Here is a 16,832-nt window from a genome sequence, read left to right as displayed (position 1 = left end):
CAAACTGATGGCATGTGGACAGGTCTACGCTTCCTGGCAGGCTCCTGGTTCTGGGTCAATGGGGAGTCTCTGGGAAATTTGGTCCAGCTGCCGGCATGCCCTGCCAGTCCCCTTTACTGTGGATCTCGAAACCTGGCAGCTAAACATTGGGAGAGCAGAGACTGTGCAGAGAAACTAAACTTTGTATGTTATTAAAGAACAGGGTAAGAACCAAATCATATATGTTAGTTGTGTCTGTTTGTTTAATATAAAACAAATGTTATGTTGTTGTTAATACAATAAATACAATTAAAACGTGTATATATATATATTTCACAGACACACATATATTACTATAAATAAAGTTAACATTCATATAATCCAGTAGAATCCTGAAGCTGTCATAATAATGTCGTATTTTGTGTTTTGTTTTCCCCCAGAGGAGTTGAGAAGAGCGCCAAACGAATGAAAAAATTCTAAAATGTCAAAGTAGACCTTTATTTGACTTGAAAACAGTGAATTTGCATAATGTCTATAGTTTATGTAGTGCTGTAGTGCTTGAGTTCCCGTTTATGCATTGTATATCTCTATATGTGCTATGTTTATAAGTTATTTAAATTATGAAAAAGGGTCGTATATGTGAACATGCCGCTTGAAAAAATGCCTGATGATGCATCACTTTGCACTTTGAAATACAAACTATATTTTTAGTGAGAGTGCATTGATGTAATAGATTTACAGTACTTTTAGAAGCTATATTGATATGCTTTTCATCATTTTCACCATTTGGAAACTGTTTTTTGTGTTGTCTGTGAGTTCGACATTTGAAACAAAGATCATTTGAAGATCATTAAACTGTTTTGGAAAATATACTCAACCATAAATGGAAACATGAAAAATAAATTGTTAAAATAAAATAGTTCTTGTTTTCCTTTTTAACACCTTGCATACACCTTATGCACAACAAACTAAAGTTAATTTATTGATGGCAAAACTCTCCCAGACACCATGCCATTTTGATCACTGCTATTAGCATCCTTCTGCAGAGTTTATATAAATACACTGATCAAAGTCATTTTAATGAAATGTTTAAAAAACAGTTTTCTGATGTAAGACTGATTCAGACAGATTGTGTTTGTTTTGTCAATTGGTTTTAGAGGAATTACAGTATGTGCAATAAGTGAAAATTAAATGTATATATTATTTATATTTATTTGCTTTTAGAATTTTTGAGTAAAAGTTTTGAATGAACAGAGCTTGAATAAATAATACACAGTCTTAATGTGCAATATAATATATAAAACAGCAATCACTTAATGGATCATTTTCATTTCAGTGATTTATTGAACTGACCGAGATCAACATACTTTACAGTAGGTACTTTGCATTAGTCATTGATATACTTCTGCTGGGAGAAATGAAAAGCATGAATTTATCAAATAATGTGAAAACATGAAGTGTTTTCATGCTACAGTGAACAATTTATTATATGAGCATTCATGTCAATGACCTTTTAAGAGTAACACTTCCATTAGAGTGACAAACAGCAGTGCCACGCATGGAACGATGAGAGAGAATATATTTTTTTTTCTTGGTCCCAGGCATTGCACAACCATTTTATGAAATAAAAGTTTCCAGGGAAAGAAAATGCCTTTTTATAACAAACTGATTTTAGAGAATTTTCAAATGCTGAGTTCTATATTTGAAATATACTAAATTATTTTGTTAGACTTGCGCTTTTGATTGTTTTACTGCCAAATACTTGACTGATAGTGTAATTCATGCTTTATGTAATGTAACCTTGTTGTTAATTGCAAGTTTAATACTGCTGCAAGAGTTAAAAGTAATGATTTAGTTTAAACCCTTTGTATCAATATTTCTCTAAAGATAAGCTCGAAATGAGAAGCAAGGAAAGTTGTGAGAAAATAATTTAAATTTAAAACAATCTTTCTTCTTCCTTATAACTCAGAAGGATTACTTCTACAACACATACTGTAAATAAGGGAAAATATCTGAACTACGTCAACCAGTGACTTCAGTCTTTGGCCTAACAACCACTTACATAATAACACATAATATCACATTACCATGACACATGAAATCAATTAAATGTAAAATATTTACAATATAATGATCATTTTATGCTCATCAGATTCTAACAAATATCAGTAGTGCTATAAATAAAGAAACAATTAAATACGTCTTCTAGGAACATTTTTTAGGAACGTTTTCTTCACAGCTAAAGCAGTGTGTGGCTATTTAAGCTGTCAAAGCTTTAATTTTATGTCAAACAAAAGTATTGAAACTGGTTTTAATATTAGTGTAGAAAAGTGGTAGCCTGATTCAGTCTAAATATGTACAGTACACTGGCTGGGAGGACCAGCCGTTCCCATGATGCCATGCGGTGCCACTCAGGCATCTATACCTGTGCTGACAAGCAGTTCATAGGCAGGGTCATAACCTCTGCGGCAAATGACCACACACGCACACAGCAGCCCAAGCATCTGTGCAGAGAACAGGAAACAATGGTCAAAACATACAATTACACTGAGGATGATGACAGGTAAGATTATGAGAACATATTTCAAATATTCTGCATTATCTGTTAACATCAGGAAGGTTATGTATAGTTCATATAATTTATCAACAACAGCAGGATCTCGCTTTTTAATGCTGTTTAAAGTGCAATAATACTGCATATATTTTCTGATGAAGGATGATAGTGAGAAAAGATTCTCCCTGGTTTTCGCAGTGCATTGTGGGATTTTTTTAGGGAGCAAACATTCCAGTGCAGTGGAAGCATTTTGTGATTAAGACAGTGAGCTAGGGCGCTGATTGAGACACACCCTCTATATTCCTATACCTCCTCCTTGAAAATAATTACTCGATTGGTGAGAAGGGTCATTTGCCATAATTTCCGAGATGCTAATGAGCACAGCGCTGATTGCAGTTTTTAAAATATACATATCTGGTATCAAGAAATCACAAGGAGAGACATATAAAAAGGAAATGGGAAGTCTGGTCAAAGAAAAATAAGCAATTTCTGAGAAGACAATAATACGTATATAAAATACATTATTTATTGTAATATTACAGGTTATATGTATCTTTATTACACTGTATCTTTATAACTTTATTTTATAGTAGGCTTATTGTTTTTTTTTTTTTAAAGAGAACACAAACATTTTGTTTTCTTGACTTTTACGTCTGGCCTAAGAGCAGGAGAAACAACCAGTGTCAAAGACAGTTTGCAATTGTTAATATTCTTGGGATAAATGTATCTTCAAAGGGATATTTAAAACTCAAAAAAAAAACTTTTTCCCCCATGTATTTTATATTTTCTAATATGAAATAGCCAATAAAATAAAGGCTTTTTAAAGAACTTTGAAGAAGAGTGCCTTGGATTTCCCTTTCTTACATTTATTGGAATTCCCGACCCCAAAGAGCACCTTCAGATATATATTTTTTTAAACTCTCTGAGCACCCTGGACTTTTTTTGTCTTTTCAGGATATTTAAAACTCTTTTGTTGTATTTCCCCTAACCTTATTCACATTATTAAAAATGAAAAGATGTAGATCCTAATTCTCTTCAGATTCTTACTGTTGGTGGTCTTTACATCAGGGACAAAAAATAACTTTTATATTAGAAATATCATGTAATCATGATAATCCTCTTTTTCCAGACACTTTGGTCAGATATAAATACATATGTAATTCTAATTAATTGTAAGTGCAACTCACTTTAAAATAATAAATCATTATGATCTATGTAATGACTTTTGTAGAAAGGTTACAAAAGTGTTTTGTTGTTTTTGTAAAGAGGAGTCAGAAACAAGACATTTATTTTTCAGTTGTACTAATGCAAAATTATTTTGGACCCACGTTTCGTTGTTTATTTTTTTATCTGTTTTACAAGTTTGTTACAATAACTCATAAGATCTTGTTTATGGAATGTGATACTGGTTATATCTCTGATGTTGAAAAAGGCAATGGATGTACAGTATTAGATGTATTAGCTATTAGATTTTTTATCTATAGATGTAAGATTTATAGATTTATATGTTTCTATGATTCTACAGTATATTCCTGAATTGTCAATGAAAATAATAATAATGATAATTAAAAAAAAATTAAAAACGGCACCACACACTGAGATACATTGAGTAATAGCGCCATCTTGTGTTGCATATCTGTGAACGAACTAATTAGACGAGTGGTGCTCAATACAGATCCAAATGGGACTTCTGCAGACCTAATGTGTTGAGCTTGACCTAGTTATGTTTAGGAACAGGATTATGGTAAGAGTTGGACCTTCAAGCTCCACCAATAACATCCAGAGAGGGGGAGCTGGATGTCAAGCTCCATCCATTGGCACTGCAGTGAGCACTTTTTCTAATGAAATGTATTATACAATGTTCGGAGGTGGGAAATTCAAATCGACTATTCACACCTACTTTGTCTGGAATGCAGCATGATATTTCCTAACATTCACTGTTGTCTGAGCATAGGCTCCGCTGTATATCAGACAGCTCTTCTGGTACCATGAAAAGTTGGTTCAGACGTTTCAGTTCTCTGTTATAATGTTTTCTACTTTCATGTATCTAGCGTTTCTGTTACCTACAGTATCTCACAGAAATGAGTACACACCTCACATTTTTGTAAATATTTTATTATATCTTTTCATGTGACAACACTGAAGAAATGACACTCAGCTTGTATAAAGTGTAAATTTGCTGTCCCCTCAAAATAACTCAACACACAGCTATTAACGTCTAAACCGCTGGCCACAAAAGTGAGTACACCCCTAAGTGAAAATGTCCAAATTGGCCAAATTAGCCATTTTCTTTCCTCGGTGTCATGTGACTCGTTAGTGTTACAAGGTCTCAGGTGTGAATGGGGAGCAGGTGTGTTAAATTTAGTGTTATTGCTCTCACTCTCTCATACTGGTCACTGGAAGTTTAACATGGCACCTCATGGCAAAGAACTCTCTGAGGATCTGAAAAAAAGAATTGTTGCTCTACATAAAGATGGCGTAGGCTATAAGAAGATTGCCAAGACCCTAAAACTGAGCTGCAGCATGGTGGCCAAGACCATACAGCGGTTTAACAGGACAGGTTCCACTCAGAACAGGCCTCACCATGGTCGATCAAAGAAGTTGAGTGCACGTGCTCAGCATCATATCCATAGGTTGTGTTTGGGAAATAGACGTATGAGTGCTGCCAGCATTGCTGCAGAGGTTGAAGGGGTGGGGGTCAGCCTGTCAGTGCTCAGACCATACGCCGCACGCTGCATCAAATTGGTCTGCATGGCTGTCGTCCCAGAAGGAAGCCTCATCTAAAGATGATGCACAAGAAAGCCCGCAAACAGTTTGCTGAAGACAAGCAGACTAAGGACATGGATTACTGGAACCATGTCCTGTGGTCTGATGAGACCAAGATAAACTTATTTGGTTCAGATGGTGTCAAGCGTGTGTGGCGGCAACCAGGTGAGGAGTACAAAGACAAGTGTGTCTTGCCTACAGTCAAGCATGGTGGTGGGAGTGTCATGGTCTGGGGCTGCATGAGTGCTGCTGGCACTGGGGAGCTACAGTTCATTGAGGGAACCATGAATGCCAACATGTACTGTGACATACTGAAGCAGAGCATGATCCCCTCCCTTCGGATCCAACATGATAATGACCCCAAACACACCTCCAAGACAACCACTGCCTTGCTAAAGAAGCTGAGGGTAAAGGTAATGGACTGGCCAAGCATGTCTCCAGACCTAAACCCTGTTGAGCATCTGCAGGGCATCCTCAAACGGAAGTTGCAGGAGCGCAAGGTCTCTAACATCCACCAGTGGAAGAGGACTCCAGTGGCAACCTGTGAAGCTCTGGTGAACTCCATGCCCAAGAGGGTTTAGGCAGTGCTGGAAAATAATGGTGGCCACACAAAATATTGACACTTTGGGCCCAATTTGGACATTTTCACTTAGGTGTACTCACTTTTGTGGCCAGCGGTTTAGACATTAATGGCTGTGTGTTGAGTTATTTTGAGGGGACAGAAAATTTACACTCACTACTTTACATTGTAGCAATGTGTCATTTCTTCAGCGTTGAAAAGATATAATAAATATTTACAAAAATGTGAGGGGTGTACTCACTTTTGTGAGATACTGTATATGTTGCTAAGCCGATTGTTTCGTATTGTAATAGACAAGTTATATCTTAGCATAAACTTTAATTAAAAGGGGTCATATGATGCGATTTCAAGTTTTCTTTTCTCTTTGGAGTGTTACAAGCTGTTTGTGCATAGATAAGATCCCTGAAGTTGCAAAAACTAAAGTCTCAAAACCAAAGAGATATTCTTTATAAAAGTTAAGACACGACCACGCCCACCTAAAACACCTCGTTTAAACACTCCCCCACATGTCTATGTCACAGTGTGGTAAGATTTGCAAAACACCGCCCAAATGTATACGCAAAGATAGGGGGCGTGATTTTTATTCTTGCTGTAGTATTGTTGCTGCCGCCGGCGCCATGTCCTGGAGACGCTGTGTTTCGTTGTGAAAGCGAAACTACTTTGTTTGGGCTTCCAAAAGAGGACACAACTAGAAATCAGTGGTTAATTTGTATTTACAACACTGTTCCAGAACAGTTCAACCCAAATATTACAGTGTGTAACGCATTTTACGGAGGACTATTTCCTGAACCTGGGAGTAGCCTGCCAGCTATGCACAAAGGCTGTTTCTATAAAGTGGGGCAATTCCAACTTTGCAAGGACAGTCTGGCACTTCTGACTCACAGCCTGTAAGTACGTTTTCTTATTTAAAGAATTTGCCACTGACTATTCAAACGTGAGTTTTGAGCAGTGTAGAGTAGTGCTTGTTGTTTGTCGTTTCTCCGATCACAAATGCAGACACGCATTTACTTGTTTTACACGACATGTAAAAAGACAGTATAAGTCATTATAATCAGTAATTATGTCCCCACTGGATGCAACAAATGCCTCATTTAATGGGTTTTATTGTTTTTATGTCGTCACGCCGGGACACAGCATCACAATACGGTAAGGGGTGTAAAATTTCCGTCTCACGCTTGAGGTATTTGGCTAATCACAATGCACTGGATAGCTGGCCAATCAGAGCACGCCTCGCTTCTCAGAACGATGAGCTTTGTAAAAATCGGCGCGCTTCAGAAAGGTGGGGCATAGAGGAGCAACAATAATGTACAGTATGTGGAAAATAATGTGTTTTTTGAACCTTAAACCGCATAAACACATTGCATTACACAAAATAATGTTCTTTTTAGCAACGTCATATGACCCCTTTAATATCCAGGTAAGATTAGAAAATAATTTAAATTCAAATCAATCTTTCATGTCCACGTATTTCTTTATTGGTTGAGTAGCCAAGTAATTACTATGATAAGGCTATTTCAAAGTAAAATGTTTTATGTGCTGTTTCCATTATTTTACACTTCCCATATTTACTGTTAAAACCCTAAAAACCACTGCTTAAGTGACAAATGACCACTTCATCTGAGTGTATGACTGTGGTTGACCCCCACCGCAAATGACTTTTTACCTGTATGGTAGCGAACGTTAATGCTGCCAGTATGACATACAGCATAATGTCCTTGAGTTTCTTTACTACAAGAACTTCACAGCCCTGTAACAAGAAGTTCAGTTAGACTATCATTTAATAGTTTTGAACTACAGGTCTGTAGAATGTGTGTGAGGCTGTTACCTCTGGGTAGAGGTCTCCTGGTCGCATTAACGTCCCAGTGCAATTACTGATGGTGGGCTTGCAGCAGCTCACTGGAACGCTGTTATTTTTGGACTCAATAAACCAGTGAGTGTTCATCCAATCAGAGTAGTTATGAATGCCACAACAGTGGAGCTAAAAATGAAAGATTGTAAGAAAAGAAGTTTAGAGAAATAGAAAAATGGTGGGAAAAGAGACAAAGGAACTGATGGTCTTACCTGTCTCTGGACATAGTCGATGGCCCTGCTGGGAGCGTCTGTGTTGGTGCCTTTATATTCATTATATACTTTCTGAATAGAGTGATTCACCACAGCCTCGACCTTTTAGAGAAAAAGAAAAGACTTTTCAGTGTTTTATCAATGACACTTTCAAACTACTTACATGCACGTTATTTAATTATTTCCAACCTTGGCTCTGTAAATATAGCCAAGCACCACTACAACCACCTCTGTGGCAAACACCAGTAGGAGCACTGCTGAGAACTGCAGAAAAATTAGACAAGAACAATCAGGAAAGATTCTTAATGAAAAATCATCAAAGCTATGTATGTGAAAATCGGGGGTACTAGATTCTAGTTTACCGTGACCAGGCCACAACGGCTTTCTCGAATGGTGGCACAGCATCCAATGAAACCAATGACAAAAAGAAGCGTGCCCACAGCGATTATCACCATGGCTGGGATGAAAGTGTAGATATCCTCAAAAAAATGATCATAATCATCATACGTTATGAAAACGTAGGCCCCAATGTAGCACAGTATACCTGCGGCAGCCTGGGAAGGGTGCAACAGAAATATTGTTTGTTGTTATGAAATTGTAAAAACGCTTTACTCCCATTGGCCGTATAACATATTTATTAATATCTATCAAAATGGAATCTTTTACTGTATAAACACCTGTTATGAGTGAGTAAAACATCTCCCTTTTTAGTATTTTTTGTTTCATGATCGTAATGTTATTTAATATATAAAATCATTTTAAGCAGTTTTATTTCTCACAAAATTAAAACGTGGAATAAATTAGAATATAAAATGTATTACTGACATTCTTCCCAAGTGTATCTTTAGAGTTTTATTCAAATTGTCAAAATTAATAGCTGTGCATTATGATATTACTATATTAACTATATTAACATAGTGTTTCAGGCCATGTATAGACAAACATGAACATTTTACTATTCATCACAAGCCACGTTACAATTATTTAGGTATTATGGCTGTAACAATCATATACTTCCAGTTTCATTATAGATATAAATGTAATTAACATGTTTGATGACTGCTAATATCTTAATGTTGTTGGAGGCAATAGCTTTTCAGTTTTCAGAATAAGTGAAACAAAACCCAGAACAAAATTTCAGAACAAAAATCTAAAGTGTTAGGATCCCTAAATCCCTATACAAAGATATTGAGAAGTTTAGTCTGGATTTTCTTTCTTTCTATTGTAATTTTATGGATAGATTTGATATATGTGGATCTTATATTACATGCAGGCTAAGTCTATGCAAAGCTAAAATCAGCGTTTCCATTAGGCCTATATAATTTGTGTATTAGCCTATGTGATTTGACATTCGCTACTTTGACCGAATAGCCTATAGTAGCTATTGCTCTCAGGCGTGACACATGGGGACAAAATAGACAAAACCATGTGCAATGCTGCGCTTGTATTCATTAAGCGATGCATTCAGTCAAAATCATATTAGATTTCTGTCTATTAAAAGCTTATCGATTATACGTGTAAACAACTGCTCATTCGCTGTAAGTTAGCTCGTGTATCCCTGCAGAGCTATACCATAATGCCGCTAACCACTGCATCCATCCCAGCTATTACAGGCTACTGTAGGGAACTTACCCAAAAAATCAAATTTAGGAAGACTAAGACCGTCTTCGAAGAAATAACACCACACTGTCCCATGATCACGCCGAGGCTAGGCTATATATTTTAATCCAAGGAGAGGAATTCACGTTAATAGCAGATGCATATCGTGTGATTGTCAGGCTCCGCTAGTCAACAGAGCATCCAACTGGACAGCGCCAGTCACGTGTGCCACTGACCTCAATATCGCGTTTGTTTTCTGAACGACAGCCCAGTGCGTGTTTTAGACATCATTGCATCACTGGTCTTAAGAAACTGCACCAGTCTGTCCTTCAAATCTGATCCACTTTGAAAATCATTAGAAATGCATAAAATCATGAACAGTGGTTCTAAAGACCCAGGAAAATATAGAGGCAGACTTTGCAAATCTATCTGAACATTTTCTATCCCTTATGCAAAATAAACAGTAGGCCTACAGTAAGTAGTAGAAGTTGATGGAAGTGATGGTCATTAAAATGGCTGATATTTTTGATTCATAGGCCTAAATAAAAGTCTGGTTTCAGTGGTAAAAACGGTGTCATATACTCTATTATTTGAAAGCAGAAGATAAGGACAAAACTTCTTATTATGAATCAAATGAATAAATAAATAATCCTTGCTTCTACACAACATTTACACACATAACCTCTCTTCAGTTCAAAGGTCAAAGAGAACTAGTTCAAAATGAATTGTTGTTATTTATATAGGTTATAAAGGAAAGACAAGAATGTAGTGTTGTGTTGACTAAATGGAGAACAAGGCCAGGTCAAAGACAGTTGTTGTTGCTTATATTGTAAGCTAATGAAACCAGTATTTGGTATTTGATATTTAGGTAGGCTACTCTTTGCACAATATGTTTGAACAAGAATAATATTTATTTCTTAGGGCAAGACAAAAATATGCTAACAAACAAGTATAATTTTTTTACTTTGAGCTATACAAAGTCTTTCTGTGTCATTTATTTTAATTCTTGGAAATTTGCGTTTTCGTGGATTGTTGTATGTCGCAAAAGGTCGAGATTTGTTTGAAATGAATGTTAAATGACCTCCCTCCCAGATGAGTGTGTTGGTGAGGTTTGTCTAAGATTTGCATATGTTTGCTGAGCTGTGTTGTTTGTAAAAATGCAAATTTGTTCAAAACAGCATTTTTTCCTTAGCTGTGCTTTGGTTCACTTTTAAGTGTAGCCTATGTTGTTTTGTTTTTCCAAGGGTTGTTCCGATTCCGATACTAGTATCGGAAATTCAACCATACCACAAAAAAATTCTGGCATCGGTATCGGCGAGTACTTGAACCCATCTACCGATCCAATACCATTTTCTTAAACAAGACCTATGCGCGCTAGCTTTGCTTAACGTTGCAAATCGGAAATCAATTATTCGTCGCTGCTCAGAATGCAAACACAGGAAGTTGTGCTGTGTTGCCACAATCAACCACTATAGAGCAGCGAAGAAGAAATACAAACGTGCTAGCACGTTGCCAGTAAATCACTCCCATGTGCGACTAAATCTTCACCCTAAATTATGTCTAATATTAGCCACTGGCTAATAAATAATCAGATGTTACTCGCGAGTGTGTGAGTTGGATGCTATGTATAAGTTTAGCACAGATATATGGTCACTCTCCGAACACTCTGACTGAGCGCTTCAGAGTTTCACTCTCAGTCAAGCGATCTATTTTTCAGATCATCTGAATGAATGCGCAGCGCACTTGTATTTGACGTACCGTAAACTCTAGTGTGAAGCGCACGACTCACCATTGCTTTGCTTTTTTCTCACAAGCAAAGAGAGAGAGAGAAAGAGTTTTACATGTAGCGCGTAAATTCTGCATGGTATATAAACGATATTCTTTGTTGTATTTTCCTGTCAAAATAACAGAGTTCCTTTGGAATTCTTCAGTGTAACTGCCGGTGTTGTGCCCATTTTCGACCCCCTGACAAATTATTACCCCTCTCGTTGAAATCGCTATATGATTGCCTAATCCTAACCCCACCCCTAATCCTAACCCCTCCCCCACACCTAACCCTAAACCTACCAATACTAGGGGGGTAATAATCTGGCAGGGGTCAGAATTGGTCACAACACCGGGTTCTCTGGTAGTAGGCGGAGCTAATGCGCAAACGATAATCTCATTGGCTGGCGCTCACCTATTATCGTCCCTGTTTTGATTTCAGCAAATCAGTTCGAGCCAATGCAGACAACGTGATTAATATTCATGAATCCAGCAGCTCCTTAATCCTTAGTGCGTTTTATATTGTTCTTAGTAGAATTCGTAGTATGATTATTATCTCATTATAGTTTTTTCCCCATATTTACAGAAACACTGAATGACCAAAAAAGCACCACCACCAGTCCTAAATTCAGTTAAAATGACTAATATGCATTCATATATGGTTACCAAGTTTTAATTCTAATTGCTAAAGTTCTATCATTAAATAATACTTGATTATCATAATATATGTATAATGCCTGACTGATGTTAAGAGTGTACTTTTAGATATTTAAAAAGATGTGCCATTTTCCAAACATTATATATTATATTTTTTGTTTACTTGCCAGACTATCTATTTATCTATCTATCTATCTATCTATCTATCTATCTATCTATCTATCTATCTATCTATCTATCTATCTATCTATCTTTCAGTACTCGGATCAGTACTCGGTATCAGCCGATACTGAGCCTAGGTATCGGAATCGGTATCGGGAAGGGAAAAAGGGTATTAGACAGTCTCTGGTTTTTCCCACCTGTGTCTTGAATTTCCTTCTGATGTTTTCTTATAAATGCAATATATTATAGTGTGTGAAGGTTCCAGTTTTCATAAAACACTTATGGTTACCATCTGAAAGCTAATTCTATGAAATCCCATCAATCACTTGAAAGCACCAAGACGAGTAACCATTCACTACATTTCTAAATCCTAAACACTCACTCACCTGCTATTGAGTTAAAAAATACTTCCAATGAGTGTAGAAATTTAGATTAAAAAAATTATGACACTTTTAACATTGTAATTGCAACTTACTTCACTAATTTGCTCTTTATTTAATACAAATTATTGAAAAAAATAATACAATCCTGGACATCTTCTAAAAATAAATATACAAGTATAACTTGTTGCATTTCTTGTGACATGGAGATGGTTAATAGGTTTAGTTAAGAAACAAATTACAGCTGATGAAAAAGCAATTACAAATTCCATGTGAATTAAACACTTCGAAGATCTCAGCCGATGTCAGTCATCATTTTTTATTGTCTTGGATGTAGCTGCCTAATATCTTCATTAATATTGCAGTCTCCTAGAACGAACCAAAAACAATTCTCATAAATCAATTGTCGATTATATTCAGTCACTGATTATGTTATATTGATTACGTATGTTAGATTAGCCTATAGGCTATATGGTTGGTAAAAATGCAGAATTATGCTAATTAGCTACATTTTAAGCCAAACAAACAAATGAATTCAAATCACATTTTTATGAAAAGTAATTACAACAGAAGAATATACTCTCTCATATTAATTTCAGACCAGAATAGAAACTAGCCTACTTCAAAAAGAACAGAAAATGCAGACTCGGTTCTTACCGGAACTTTAGGGCGGATCTCCTGAGAGTCGAGGTGCGTTTGAAGCGCGATCCTCAGCTTCTCCTGGTAGAGGTCCGCGGGCTCGAACTGCTGGGGATTCAGTGCAGCCTCGATGGCTTTCATCGTGGAGTCATCCTCGGTCGGCAACTGTCCGCTGTCCACAACACTTTTCTTCCCCATAAAATGACCTTAAGTGCCAAATCACATTTCTGTTCTAGGTATAAGTCACGTTATATGCAGCACAATAATAAGTCGTATATGCATCTCACCTGTTGCCCATAAATTTCCTCTCGGGTTAACTTTGATCTTTGCAACTTTGTTTCTTAGTTCAGTCAAGTCAAGGCTCACTGAGGACGCTATTGAAATGTAAAAAGAGAACAGCACAAGGTATGTGAGGAATCCACAGTGACAAAAACTGGCTACACTTAAACTGGACATTTCTAAACGCTGTTGGTGGCTCTCTCTCTCTCAACGCGCGTACATCTATTAAGACTGGAGGCGTCAGTTGTTGGTTTTATATGGCTCGGATGGGAGGGCTGGATGGGTGTCGTGTAGTAATGACTTCCAGCGAGCAGTGACAGTCATGTGCGACGTTGTCGATCACTGCAAATGAGGCGCGTGTTGGGAATACGAGGGAGCCTATGGAAAAGTAATTATCACTTGCCAACACGTGCCAACATTTTGCAGAGCCAAATTTCCCTGAACTGCAGCACTAAGTTCAGCACCATGGACAACACTCAGATCACATGCTACTATAGTGGAGGAAATGCTGTGACATTTGGCTTGCTAATGGCTTTCACATGCTTTCACAATGTCATACTGAGTAAAAAAAAAAAAAAAACATTTATCAGCCTTGTAGGTTTTTATTATTTTATTATAATTTCCTTACTCCTCATTCTCAGTGTGTTTAACGTCCAAAACAATGCCACAAGTGCATGTTGTTAATTAATGTTAGTCAGCTTAAAGTAAATAACCAAAGACTGATATAGTATTTTCTTGTAGAACATTCACAAATGACACAAATTTTTTATTATTATTTAGAACTTTAAAAAAAATATATATATATATATCATTGTTTACAGTGCATTGATGTGTTTGGTAAATACAAAAAGGTCAGGTACAAAAGGTCATGTTTATGAGTTAAACTGCCAGCACTTGCCAGATATGACATTATGAAATTGACTGCAATGCCTTCTAAATACCCTACTGCTTTTAATCATATTATGCTTTGCATTCTTTATTTTTATGCTTTGCATTCATTTTAGAGTCATGTTCATTTAGAATCAATGGCATGCCTTACTCTCAGAATATTTCTTGCTTAAACATTATACAAGGAAATCAACTTTGAGAAAATAAAGATTTGTATCAGCTTGTCCTCATCTTGTTTTTCTCCTCTCTGGAAATCAATGGGTTTCCCTTTGGGGGTGTTTCCTCCACAGTTTCCAGGTGGGGAAGGAGGGGGTGAGGACGTGGAATGAACTTACGAAGGGCTGAAGGTGAAAATGCAATCCATTACCACTAGTGACACCTCTTTTCCCTGTGGCCCGACATCCTGTGGCCCTAATGGTGTGACTGCAGTGAACAAGCATTCAACTCGGCTCTGCAGTCTGAAACAAATGGGCCAGTGACTCACAAGGGAAGCTGCATGCCATAAAACTCAGATGTGTGGAAGCAGATGATGGCTGATTAATGCTGAGAATTTAAAGGTGCTAACCTTCCCCTGCTTCACAACTTTCTTTATGATAACCCACATAAGAACTAAGCTGTAGTAAGTAAAGTGCAGAGAGAGTGTAAACCTCAACCTGTCCTGACTCTCACCCCTGTCATTTACACACCTTTTAAAGTGTGAAAACAGAATGCAGAATGATTCATGTTTTGTGACGCTGAATGTGATAAACACAATCTAATTATCACTTTGCATTAGTGTTTGAACTTTTTTTAATAAGATGCCAAGGACAGAATTTGTATCTTGTGTTTTGACAGGATAAATTGACGCAACAGAGGCAGATCAAATCATTTTCAGAGAAATGCTTTTAGACAGCTAAATGGTGAAAAAAATGTATTGAAAAAAAATGTGAGACTATTAACATGAAAGGTTCTCATCTACAAAGTAGAAAGACACTTGTCACTTCAGAAAGCTGCATCAATTAAATGTAATTGATAACTCAACCTTTTAAGAGAGAAGCTACTTTTATCACATCATTCATCTTGTATTAGTTCAGTACACTGGAATAATAGCCATTAATGGGTGGCATGGTGGCTCAGTGGGTAGCACTGTCTCCTCACAGCAAGAAGGTCCATGGGTTGAGTCCTGGATGATCCAGGAGGTCTTTCTGTATAACCTGCATGTTGTTTGCCATCACACATTTAAATAAATGAATAATGATGTTGAATTAAACAATGGGCTATGCGTTTGACAATATCATACTTATCAGCATGATAAATTGTTGTTTCTACAGGCAAGTCATATTTCTTAGGTGGTCACCATTTAGAAACCTGTCTTGTGCTATCATTGACTTTAAAAAGTGTGTCTTCTGCTTTATGATTTCATTGTCATTAGGTGGGTCTTTCAACCCATTCAGCCATAGATAACATGAAATATAAGCAAAACAGCTTCTACACTGGATTGCACTTTGTGAGATTTATGATTTATATAGATAATGACATTCCCCAGTGAAGCAGGAGGTGTACGTCACACTTTATTTATTAATAGATTCTTAATAGTGCTGACATTTTCTCACCTTTTATTGCGAGAATGTAGGTTTAAACTTTGGATTGGATTTGAATTGTGTTAGAGACAGGGACAAAAACGGAAATTAATTTAATGATTTTGTATAAATGCAAAAATGTATTGTTGTGATTTCAGAAGCAATCAGTGTTGATTTATATTTATTTGTGTGTGTGTGTGTGTGATAAATCCTTTTACTGCTCATCATGGTTGCATAAATGCTGACCCTGTTTTTTAGTGTTTCACACATTACATTCTTGACAGGTTGTCCATGAAAGTACCAAAATGTGAGGGTAAATAATTGATCTTCTTATACCATGTACCACCTGTGAAAACATAACATACCTCTTCCATTTAATATGTGATAAAATGTTTTTAAGCCTCATCTCAAAAGCAAATGTTTTTAACAGTGCCCAAAAATGGAGACACACACCCATTTCTCTTTTTTATTCAGAGAAAGTCCCATTTTTAAACATTTAGATGCATACATAGTAGTGTTGCTATGCAGCAAGAAAATTGTTGTAAAGGGCTTTTTTATGTAATAATAAAGACAGCAGTCTTCATGTTTGTTTGAATTTTCGAATGAGGAAAATTAAAACAGCAATTAATCAAAGTATTTCCATCTTTATCAGTCTGTTCTCAGCCTGACAATGCTGAGTAAATATTGCCATACTCAAAATATTTCTCTTTATTATCATGAAATTTTGTTCTAATTTCCTGTAGGGATGTTATACTATGAAGGAAATTTTTATGATCGTCAAACACAAACAATTAGGTGAGAGTAACTCAGTAAATTATGAGTAGGTAATTAGTCTTCGTGAGTAGTGTGAGTAATCTCTGGAACAACAGGTCCTGGCCAATTTTTTAAACATCTGTCATTGTTTACTGGTGATTGAAAGTTATTGGTTGCTTTATTGTCTTTATAAAGATACTGTCGTCAGTTTC

The 16,832-nt window shown here is 36.5% G+C and overlaps 2 protein-coding genes across 5 annotated transcripts; both read right to left on the bottom strand.

Annotated features, from left to right (window-relative positions):
* Positions 1-1,327: 1,327 nt before the first annotated feature.
* tspan3b (tetraspanin 3b) lies at positions 1,328-11,442 on the bottom strand. 4 transcript variants are annotated; one of them, XM_058783579.1, is made up of 7 exons: positions 9,573-9,781; positions 8,303-8,419; positions 8,130-8,204; positions 7,941-8,042; positions 7,705-7,857; positions 7,543-7,626; positions 1,328-2,483 (listed from the first exon to the last, which is right to left on the bottom strand). In XM_058783579.1, the coding sequence occupies exons 1-7, from the start codon at positions 9,633-9,635 to the stop codon at positions 2,391-2,393; spliced, it is 687 nt and encodes a 228-aa protein (XP_058639562.1). In that variant the 5' UTR covers positions 9,636-9,781; the 3' UTR covers positions 1,328-2,390. The 4 variants fall into 4 exon arrangements, with proteins under 4 accessions (XP_058639562.1, XP_058639563.1, XP_058639560.1 ...); XM_058783577.1 differs by having other exon boundaries at positions 1,330-2,483; positions 8,303-8,494; XM_058783578.1 differs by lacking the exon at positions 9,573-9,781 and adding an exon at positions 11,329-11,442 and having other exon boundaries at positions 1,332-2,483; positions 8,303-8,494.
* Positions 11,443-12,658: 1,216 nt separating this feature from the next.
* On the bottom strand, positions 12,659-15,507 carry nmbb (neuromedin Bb). Its single transcript, XM_058781664.1, has 5 exons — positions 15,446-15,507; positions 13,641-13,720; positions 13,429-13,515; positions 13,160-13,347; positions 12,659-12,871 (listed from the first exon to the last, which is right to left on the bottom strand). The coding sequence occupies exons 1-5, from the start codon at positions 15,505-15,507 to the stop codon at positions 12,815-12,817; spliced, it is 474 nt and encodes a 157-aa protein (XP_058637647.1). The 3' UTR covers positions 12,659-12,814.
* Between the last annotated feature and the right edge of the window lie 1,325 nt (positions 15,508-16,832).

This window comes from Onychostoma macrolepis, chromosome 07 (assembly GCF_012432095.1).
Source record: "Onychostoma macrolepis isolate SWU-2019 chromosome 07, ASM1243209v1, whole genome shotgun sequence".
Classification (NCBI taxonomy): domain Eukaryota; kingdom Metazoa; phylum Chordata; class Actinopteri; order Cypriniformes; family Cyprinidae; genus Onychostoma; species Onychostoma macrolepis.
This window is presented reverse-complemented; position numbering and strand designations above follow the sequence as displayed.